General features: G+C 57.1%; 1 protein-coding gene across 1 annotated transcript; it reads right to left on the bottom strand.

Moving 5' to 3' along the window:
- Window positions 1–5,926: 5,926 nt before the first annotated feature.
- On the bottom strand, window positions 5,927–10,127 carry LOC149913721 (uncharacterized). Its single transcript, XM_090129026.1, has 8 exons — window positions 10,007–10,127; window positions 9,790–9,851; window positions 9,223–9,376; window positions 8,780–9,036; window positions 8,495–8,580; window positions 7,863–7,987; window positions 7,231–7,342; window positions 5,927–6,925 (listed from the first exon to the last, which is right to left on the bottom strand). The coding sequence occupies exons 1-8, from the start codon at window positions 10,125–10,127 to the stop codon at window positions 6,373–6,375; spliced, it is 1,470 nt and encodes a 489-aa protein (XP_089985152.1). The 3' UTR covers window positions 5,927–6,372.
- Window positions 10,128–10,446: the final 319 nt, after the last annotated feature.

Raw genomic sequence — 10,446 nt, 5'->3', positions numbered from 1 at the left:
CTAATGCAGCCAGGAAGCCATCAGCCTTCTTAGCGGCAAGGACACAGTGCTAGCTCATGTTCCCCTTGGTGTCCACCAGGAGCCCCAGGCTCTTTCCTGCAGAGCTGCTCTCCAGCCGAGTGCCACCAGCATACACTGGTGCCCGGGCTCGTTTCTCCCCAGATGCAGGACTCTGCACTTCTCAAGGAACTCCATGAGACTCTCTATAATGAAGTTACTCCGGGAGGGATCCTGTTTTAGCAGGGGCGTTGGACTAGGCGATCTCCAGAGGTTCTTTCCAGCCCCTACAGTTCTACGATTCCATGATCCTGTGTCAGCCACCTCACAGCCTGGTGAGTGCACTCTGGATGGCTGCATGGCCCTCTGGTCACTCAGTCACTGCCCCCAGTTTTGTGCCAGCTGGCAATCTCCTGAGGGTTCGCTCTGCCCCGCTATCCAGATCCTTAGTGAAGATATTAGAACAGGACCCACTACCGACCTCTCAGGAACTCCTATCATTCCTGGCCTCCAGCAAGACTTGCATCACTGAAATCCTCTTAAGTACCCTTTTCTTCTTAAACATTCCCCTCCTAGACTTTCTTAGAGATACATGATTTCATTTCCTTCATCAGCATTTTAAACCCACTACCCATTTGTCAGGTCCCCATGCCTGGGGGTGCTCTTAGCAAAATGAGACTGTTTAGCTATTATTTAGCAGCTGAACATGAGCTGGACGACGGGGAACGTAACTCCTCTGTTACCTGCTGCTCTTGCAACAAGGAACAGTTATCAGACTGCAGAAACTGAGTGGTTTGAAATCGGAATTGATTCCACACTGTCATTTACTCCATTTTCAGCATCCATTACCACGGAAACTTTTACAGAGAACAGTAGGGGGGAAGTCAGACTCCCTCATTTGTTCCCAACAGCTCAAGGCAAGAGAGATCGTGACAGTGCAGGGTCCAACAGTACACAGTCCTTTCCACTTGGCTCCTTGTGTGAATTCACTCTCCAACAACAGCCACCAAGCAAAACAAGACAACAAACTATTCCACCCAGAGGTTCCCAGACTTTTCAGGTTATTACCAACTCCAACAGCATAAAATCAAGAACAATAATAAATAAGAACACTCTTTATTGATGGCATTTTTAGGCAGAATCAGAAATACATTTACTTACTCACACAGTCATTACACAGCACTGAGCTGCCTGCTGCACTTTCAGCCCCAGTTTGCTTTAACAAATCTTAGCCCACACAACAACACAGGCAGTCATCAGCACAATGATCTTCAGGTAAGAGTAGAAGAAGGAAAGAGACAAAAGTCCCACGAAAGAACAAACAGAAAGCCTGGGTAGAAAGACAGTGCTACAGCACTACAACTCACAGCATGTTCTTACCCAAAGGGGCTTTCCCTTTCCCCCATTCCACAGTACGATTCAATCAAACCCCAGGCTCCTCCCCTAAAATGAGCTACACTTAATCCATGCCACAGAAACCAGTTGCCAATACAAGGCTTGGGCTGTCACCTCATGGCCACCAACAGTCCCTCCAACACAGCATTTCCACTGCCAAGCCTGACTAACTTCTCAGCTGCAGTGCGCTTTCAGAAGGCAGTACTAGTCTCACTGCTGCTGGGAGAGTGGCAAAGGAACCCAAGTCTGCCTGACAGCTCCACATCGCTCACAGCAAAGCTGCACGAGCAAACAAAACGCTCTCAGCTGCAGAAACGGAGAAACATACTTCACTCCTGCCTTGCACAACTAGAAGCAGAAGGACCTCCACGCCGTTTGGCCTCGCCAAGGAATTCACACAGCTCTAAGCACCACCATTCACACACACACTCAGATCACTCTACAACTAACAACTGCCACTGACTAATGCTCAACGCCAGAGACCCTCAGGCTCCCCCTGAGACCCAGCCCACAAACTCCAAAGAAGAACCTTCACCCAAAACAACAACTGGATACCCAGGCAACAGCAGACACAGCTTCTCGTTACCCCCAAGAGGCAAAGAACTCAACCCGAACACAAAGACAAAACTGCTTAACCCACTCTGAAGATCAGGGCACACAGAACACCAACAAAGAACACACCTCCATGCTGACAGCCCTCACAGCTGGCAGCCAGCCCCTACGTGAGGGTAGGGAGGGCTGGAACCAGGCTCCACCCTTTGCCAGACAAGTGAATTGCTTCCACCTGTCCTCCACAGCAGAACAAGGCCTAATGAAGATCAAAGGCCAGTCGGCTGGGGGCAGCCTGCCAGGCCTGCTCTTCTTGGTGCTCTGCCTGGGCAGTTGGAGTGCTCCACGAGGCAGCTGTGGCAGCCTGGATGGTCTGCCTTGGGGCTGCGTGGAGCGGCTGCACTCAGGCCTTGAGGGAGATCCGGAATCTCTGGTGAAGCTGGCTGACTGGCTGGGGAAGCCTTCCGAGGCCTGAAGCCTCCTGGCCGGCCAGTTGGGCCAGGCCGAAAGCCGGCTGGCCGTTCAGGGGAGCACTGCCAGGCGAGAGGTGGCCGGCCGGCTGGCCCATGGAGCTCTGCATTTGCAGACCTCTCCAAGCCGGCCAAAGGGGCCCTGCCAGGCCAAAAGCCCGTAAGTTGTGATCCAGATAAGACAGAAGAGACTGTGCTGGATTTCCCTGGGCATCAAAGCACCGTGAGACGCTCTGATGCCCTCTCGCAATTCTTTCTCCCTCCACCAGCACAAGAGCTGGCGTCAAAAGGCGCAATGACACTGTCACAGGCGTTCTGGAGGTTTTTAAAGGGTAGGCCCCTGATAAGGCTTTATTGATGGTTTTGCCCCTCTACATTTCACTCTAGATCTCCTTGTTGGCCTGGAGAAGGGAAGGCAGCGGGGTGACCTCCTTGCAGCCTTCCAGTACATAAAGGGAGCCTACAAACAGGAGGGGAGTCAACTCTTTGATGGTGTAGCTAATGGCAGGCCAAGGGGAAGTGGTTTTGAGTTGAAGATTGGATGCCAGATTGGATTGTTCTTTCCAGAGAGAGTGGTGGGATACTGGAACAGGCTGCCCAGAGAGGTTGTGGATGCCCCGTCCCTGGAGGTGTTCAAGGCCAGGTCGGATGGGGCCTGGGCAGCCTGGTTAGTATTAGATGTGATGTAGATGGGATTGACGCATCTGTTTTGCAGCCTCCAGTGGAGCTGTGTGTGTCGTGGGCACCCCATGCCCGCATCAGCGTGGGTAGGGTGTGGCCTTCCTGCGGACTGGGGGTTTGGTGTTTGGAGGCTGGCACTCGGGAGACCCCGTTTCTTCTTTTATGGGTGGCAGCAGTCCAGGTCGGGTGATGGAAGACTCCTCAGGCAGCCTGGACTCCCCACGAAGTGGTGATGCTGCCATCTGCCCCAGTGCATCCTGCACTGTCCTGATCTTCCTTGCCCTCTGCCTGAGAAGTTTAACTGAGTCACATGTCAGTGGGAGCCTGGATGGTCGGCCTTGAGGCTCTGTAGACTCAGCCCTTGAGGAAGATCTTCTTGAGTCGCTTCTGAAAGGTGTTGCTGGCCTCAAGGTGACCTGAGGGCGTGAGGCCTTGGCTTTCTGCAATTCGGGCACTGCACCCTCACAGTGGGATTTTTCTGCTCCCTGGTCTTCACCAGGGAAGCTCACATGTTTTGCAGTCAGCCTGGGAGCCCCAGCCAGGCCAATAGCTGGTCAGCCAGCCAAGGAAGCCGTTCCAGGCCAAAAGCTGGCAAGCCAACTGACCCAGGTAGCCCTGCCAGGCCAGAAGACTTCCAGCTGACCAAGGGGGCTCTGCCAAGCCAAAAGGCAGCTGGAAGGCCGGCCTGTGGGGCCATGCTTGCAAAATTCTGGCCCCGCCTGGCCAAAAGATGTCAGGCTGACTGACCCAGGTAGTCCTGCCACGCTGTCCTGGCCGGCTGGGGGAAAGTACTAGGCCATAAGCCAGCCAGGCAGCCAGGGTCCCTGCCAGGCCAAAAGCTGGCCTGAAGCTCGGGAGGGCTGTGCCGGGCCAAAGGCTGGCCAGCCAGCCCAGCAGATGCTGCCAGGCCCAAAGCCGGCCAACCGGCTGGCCGGGGGGGCCCTGTGAGGTTTAAAACAGGCTGGCCCTTGAGGCCCTGCCAGGCCAAAAGTTTCCCGGCCAGCCGGGGGGGCTCTGCCAGGCCAAAAGCTGGCTGGCATGAACATGGGGACCATGGCAGGTCAAAAGTCAACCAGCTTGTGATCCAAAGTAGACAAAAGAGACGTACCAGAAGACTCGCGGTCAGCTAGGGGGGCCCTTGTAGGCGAAAAGCTGGCCGGCCGACTGACCCAGGTAGCCCTGCCAAGCCAGAAGCCTCCCAGCTGGCCTGGGAGGCCCAGCCAGGACAATAGCCAGCCTACTGTGAGGACACGACCTGGAAAAAAGCTGACTGGCCAGCCAGAGACCCTGCCAGGCCAATAGCTGGCTGGCCAGCCTGCCCACGAAGCCCTGCCAGGACAAAGGCTGGCAAGCCAACTGACGCGGGTAGCCCTGCCAGGCCAGAAGACTCCCAGCCGGCCTGGGAGGCCCTGCCAGGTTAAAAGCTGGGTTGCCAGCTGGCCTGGGTAATCTTGCCTGTTAGAAGCATCCGGGCTGCCCGGGGGGCCCTGCCAGGCTAATAGCTAGATGACTAGCTAAATGGAGGAAGCCCTTCCTGGCCAAAAGCCGTCCACCCAACTGACCCGGGTAGCCCAGCTATGCCAGGGTGCCCTGCCAGGCCAAGATCTGGTTGGCCGGTCAGAAGGTCCCTCCTCGGCCAAAAGCCGCATGGCCGGTCGGGTTGGCCCTACCATGCCAGAACCCACCAGGCTGGCCTGTGGGGCCCTGCCAGGCCTAAAGCCAGCTGGCTGGGTGGGCCCTGCCAGGCCAAATCTTAGCCCTCTGCCTGAAAAGTTTCGGTGATTCGGAAGCCAGAAGTTTCAGCCTGCATGGTCTGCCCTGGGATTCCGTGTACAGGGTGGACTCGGCCCTGGGGAAGATCCGGAATCCTTGTTATAAACTGGCTAGGTGGTCGGAAGGGCCCTACCAGACCAAACGCCAGCTGGGCTGGCTGGCCCAGATGGCCCTGCCCGGTTAAAAGCTGGCTGGCCAGTTGGGGGGCACCTGCCAGATCAGAAGCCTTACAGCCAGCTTCCCCAAATAGCCATGCCAAGGCCAGAAGCCTCCTGATGAACGGGGGTGCCCTGCCAGGCCAAAATCCGTCTTCTCCAGGGAACCAACCAGGCCAAAAGCCAAGCGGCCTGGGGAGTTCTGCCAAGCCAAAAGCTCGCTGGCCGGGGGGACCCAACCAAGCAAAGAGCCAGCCAGCTGGGGGGCCCTCCGACAATACCTCCAATACAGCATTTCCACTGCCAAGCCTAACTAACTTCTCAGCTGCAGTGCACTTTCAGAAGGCATTACTAGTCTCACTGCTGCTGGGAGAGTGGAAAAGGAACCCAAGTCTGCCTGACAGCTCCACATCGCTCACAGCAAAGCTGCACGAGCAAACAAAACGCTCTCAGCTGCAGAAACGGAGAAACATACTTCACTCCTGCCTTGGAAGGAGCTGGGGAAGCCTTCCGAGGCCTGAAGCCTCCTGGCCGGCCAGTTGGCCCAGGCCGAAAGCTGGTTGGCTGTTCAGGGGAGCACTGCCAGGCGAGAGGTGGCCGGCCGGCTGGCCCATGGAGCTCTGCATTTCCAGACACCTCCAAGCCAGCCAAAGGGGCCCTGCCAGGCCAAGAGCTGGCTGGCCGACTGACCCGGGCAGCCTTGCTGGGCCAGAAGACTCCCGGACGGCGTGGGGGCCCTGCCAGGCCAAAAGCCCGTAAGTTGTGATCCAGATAAGACAGAAGAGACTGTGCTGGATTTCCCTGGGCATCAAAGCACCGTGAGACGCTCTGATGCCCTCTCGCAATTCTTTCTCCCTCCACCAGCACAAGAGCTGGCGTCAAAAGGCGCAATGACACTGTCACAGGCGTTCTGGAGGTTTTTAAAGGGTAGGCCCCTGATAAGGCTTTATTGATGGTTTTGCCCCTCTACATTTCACTCTAGATCTCCTTGTTGGCCTGGAGAAGGGAAGGCAGCGGGGTGACCTCCTTGCAGCCTTCCAGTACATAAAGGGAGCCTACAAGCAGGAGGGGAGTCAACTCTTTGATGGTGTAGCTAATGGCAGGCCAAGGGGAAGTGGTTTTGAGTTGAAGATTGGATGCCAGATTGGATTGTTCTTTCCAGAGAGAGTGGTGGGATACTGGAACAGGCTGCCCGGAGAGGTTGTGGATGCCCCGTCCCTGGAGGTGTTCAAGGCCAGGTCGGATGGGGCCCTGGGCAGCCTGGTTAGTATTAGATGTGATGCAGATGGGATTCACGCATCTGTTTTGCTGCCTCCAGTGGAGCTGTCTGTCCTGGGCACCCCATGCCCGCATCAGCGTGGGTAGGGTGTGGCCTTCCTGCGGAGTGGGGGTTTGGTCTTTGGAGGCTGGCACTCGGGAGACCCCGTTTCTTCTTTTATGGGTGGCAGCAGTCCAGGTCGGGTGATGGGAGACTTCTCAGGCAGGCTGGACTCCCCACGAAGTGGTGATGCTGCCATCTGCTCCAGTACTTTCTGCACTGGCCTGATCTTCTTTGCCCTCTGCCTGAGAAGTTTAACTGAGTCACATGTCAGTGGGAGCCTGGATGGTCTGCCTTGAGACACTGTAGACTCAGCCCTTGAGGAAAATGATCTTGGATCTTTTGTGAAAGCTATTATTGGCCTCAAGGCGATCTGATGGGCTGAGGCCTTGGCTTTCTGCAGTTTCAGCACCGCACCCTCATGATGGACTTTTTCTGCTCCCTCTAGTTCATCAGGGAATCTAACATGTTTGGCTCCTGGTGCTCGGCGCAGCTCTTCCTGGCTTGGTGTGCCTGCCTCCCCCTGCAGCTGGCAGGTCAACGGCTGCTCTTGGGCTTCAGACGCTCTCCGGATCGCTGGCAGCAGACTGAAAGGGCAGAGCGGGAGGGGTCCGCGTGAGTGGCTGATGGCTTTGGGGCCGCATGCTGCAAGCCTAAGCCAGGAGCCTTGGCTGCAACGCAGCCCTCCCCACAGACAGCTCAGCGGCTGCCCCGTGGCTCTCCTGAGATGCGGAGAGGGGCCAGCCCTGTGAGCTGGGGGGTCCCCATCCCAGCACGTGGGTGCTGCGTTCAGCACTGTTGGGCGGCCACCAACAGTGACCCTCTGGGGCAGGGAATGGGCTCTCGTTCGGTCACCCCCATGCGCATCCCAGCCCAGAGCCTCCAGCCTCACCTGGCCTTGGAGCTCTCCTTCAGCAGTACGCTCCTTATCCTTCTGAAGTGCTCTCCATCAACGCTGTCTGAGCTCAAGCGTTTGATGAAGGTTGGACGGCTAGCAAATCTCACTGGAATGGAGAAGGCAGAGGAGATTCACCGTAAACCCTTTGGCTCACTCACAAGGGGCTCTCAGGCCTGTTCCCAGAGCAGCCGAGAGGGCTGCTCTGCTCCCCCCACTGCTGACATCTGCACCGCCCTCGGACCCTCCCTGACACCATCCCTGGCCCCACTCCTCCTCTCTGCAATTCAGCTCTGTTTTGGGACTGCAGTAGTGACGTTGGCTTTGGGAAAGAGGAGCTGGGTGGTGATGATGAGGTGGCAGAGTAACTTTTGGGGACCGTATCCTTCCACTGGGGGAGGGCAGGGCCTAAGATCCGCACATCCTCCTGCCATAGCCAGGGATGGGGGCACGTCACGCTCAGCGCCTTAGTTTGTGAGAGGCCAACAATTCCTTAGTTTGGGAAGAGGCCGTGCTGAGCTGGCGTGAAGCTTTGACACAAGTCAGAGCCCTTGGCTGATGGTCAGCAAGGGATTTCCCATCTCAAGTATGCTGCCCGTGCTGCGGAAAGGAGCTGGCAGTTGCTTTACCTTTCTTGCCCTGGACGAGAGGTGGCAAAGTCTCTTCTTTCTTTGGTTTCTCCGGACCAGGGAGGCTTCGTGAGGACTTGTGGTTTGTTCCGGGCGGTGGCTTGGGAACAAACTCCATTTGAAACCTGTACGTGACGAGAAGACAGCAACCGGTGTGACGCAGCGCTCCAGCAATCCTTGTTGCTCTCTGGTTGTCTGCTCCCAGGCACATTTTCATGCTGCATGAAGCACACGACTTTCTAAAGTCTTCAGCAGCATCAGTCGGGTTAAGTGAGGGGGAAATAGTTTCAAAAGGCAGGAGGGAAGATTTAGATTGGATATAAGGAAGAAGGTTTTGACAGAAGGGTGGCAGGCACCGGAACATCTTGCCCAGAGAGGTGGTGGGTGCCCGGATGGGCATTCAAGGTCGGGCTGGACCGGGCTCGGAGCAACCTCATCTGGCGGTAGGTGTCCCTGTTCCCTGCAGGGGAGTGGGACTAGGTGCCCTTTCGGGGTTCCTTCCAGCTGAAATCCTTCCATGACTGTAGGACATATGCTCATGGCAGGACAGTCGTGGACACAAGGAGCAAGCGTGATGGAATGAGAGCTGAGCAGCTGCATCAAGCAGCAGCTACGGCCACCAACATACTCACTTGGGAAAGACGACAGCGCAGCCAGAGAGCGCCAGGGAGGCCACCGGTGCCATCCGGGACACCACCGTGTCCAGCAGCCAGGGGGCCTGCAGGGGAGAAAGGGGGAGGATGTGGGACGTCCTCGTGAAGGCTGAGGCATTGGGGACACGAGGAGCCCAAGGCTGCGAGAGCTGACAGCAGCACAGCACTTGTACGGCCTGAGCAGCTGGCCAGATCCTGGTGGGCTGTGTGCGGGCACAGCAGGTGTCACAGCTCTGCCTGGGTCATGGAGAAACTACAGCTCACCTTGAAAGCAGCTCTTCTGAATTTCTCTTTCCCTGACAGCTTCTCGAGGAAGTTGTAGTAGAATTTCATTTGGAAGGTCAGTCCGTCAATGAGGAGCACGCCGATGTCCTTGAGGACAACGGCAACGTTCTCCCCATTCTGCAGGCAGCCGGAGAGCAGGGACACGGTGCTTTGAATGCAAGTCCGGAGTGTCTGCCAGCTCAGAGAAGCAGCTGCGGCCACCTTGCTGTATTTCAGCGGCTCCACCTTCCTATGGACTGAAAAATGCGAGGGACGGAGTTGATGATACGGTTGGTTTTCCACAGGTGCTTTAGGTGGACATCAGGCAGAACAGCCCCATATTTGGACGGGCTGATCAGAGGGAGAGGTTTACTTTTGAGAATGGAGGCGCTGGCCGTTTGCCCTGTCCATGAAGCCAGCAAAAGTTTAATCCCCCCTCCTACCTGGCAGGGACTCCCTGTGGGCCTTGAGGTGGTGCGTGGCTATGAGGTTTGTAGCCAGGTGAAACACGGGCCACTGCAGAGTCACTGTCCCATCCTCAGTCCGGATGTCTTTGGAGATGGTGTCAAAGAAGCCAAAGGTGGGAATCCAGACCCCCTGCAAGTGGGAGAGTAAGGAAGGGCGGAAGGGTTATGGGACGGCTGGAGGAAGAGCCAGAGGGGGTCCAAGGTAGGGACAGCCCTCTGCCGCTGTTCAGAGGCACAAGCCAGGGCATCGGGAATGGCTTTGGGAAGGGGCTGCACAGTCCTCTCCTTCCCCTTGCCGTCCCAAATGCAGCACAGCAGGCAGGGCAGAAGCAGCCTCGTGGGATCCAGAGGCTTCCAGAGACCGGGATCAGCCCTGAGATAGACAGTGCCCGACACAAGTGATCGTGCAGGATTTGCAGGAAGCCCGTGGGATGCCCAGGAGAGAAATGTGGGGGCAGTTTCCTGCTTTCTGTGGAGGGGAAGACTCAGAGGAAGTCCAGGCTGAGCTGGACGGGGAGAGGAGGAACCCGACAGCCAACACACCTTCTGCAGCAGCAGCTGCTCCCGTACGTAGGCGGCCACCGCATCCCAGACGGCAACTCGCTCTGGAGGGCAAAGGAAAAGCAGGTCACACTCTGCATCTGCCGCTTCCCAGCACCGCTACCGCTGCCAGGCAGGAGCGAGGTGGCAGATGGAAAGTGTCATCTCGTGCCAAGGTTGGCTGCAGCACCGCTCCTGTGCTGGCTGTGGACCCGTGTACCTTCGGTGTCGGCGCGTGTCGGTCTGGAGGCACGCCTTGCTGCGGGGCCGACCTCGCTCATCCCGTTCCGCCTCGTGCCGGCGGCTTGCTCCTTGTTGGCGCCAGCCATGCCGGAGCTCATCCTTCAGATGCGTCTGCTCTCTGCCAGATGCTCCTTCAGGATGCAGGACCCACCAGCGTGCTCTGCCTACATACCCCTCCCGGGTGCCCGTGTCACAAACGTCACCACGGTGACGCGATGACAGCATGGCCAGTGCTGGCCGCTGCCCATTGTGACGCTGGCACCAGCAGCCTGCTGCCCGCCCTGGGTGGGAGCGCTCACCCCTCTCTGTTTTCTCTCTCTTTTCTTTGCTCTCCATGCGGTATTAGTCGTTTTCCTTTAGTGGCCGTTGCCTGAAGTGATGTTCAAGAAGGAGATACGGAAACAAGTACTGTTCCAA

The sequence above is a fragment of the Phasianus colchicus genome, chromosome 35 (assembly GCF_987193195.1).
Source record: "Phasianus colchicus chromosome 35, bPhaCol1.hap1.1, whole genome shotgun sequence".
Lineage (NCBI taxonomy): Eukaryota > Metazoa > Chordata > Aves > Galliformes > Phasianidae > Phasianus > Phasianus colchicus.
The sequence above is the reverse complement of the archived record's forward strand: the minus strand, read 5'-3'. Positions and strand labels throughout refer to the sequence as shown.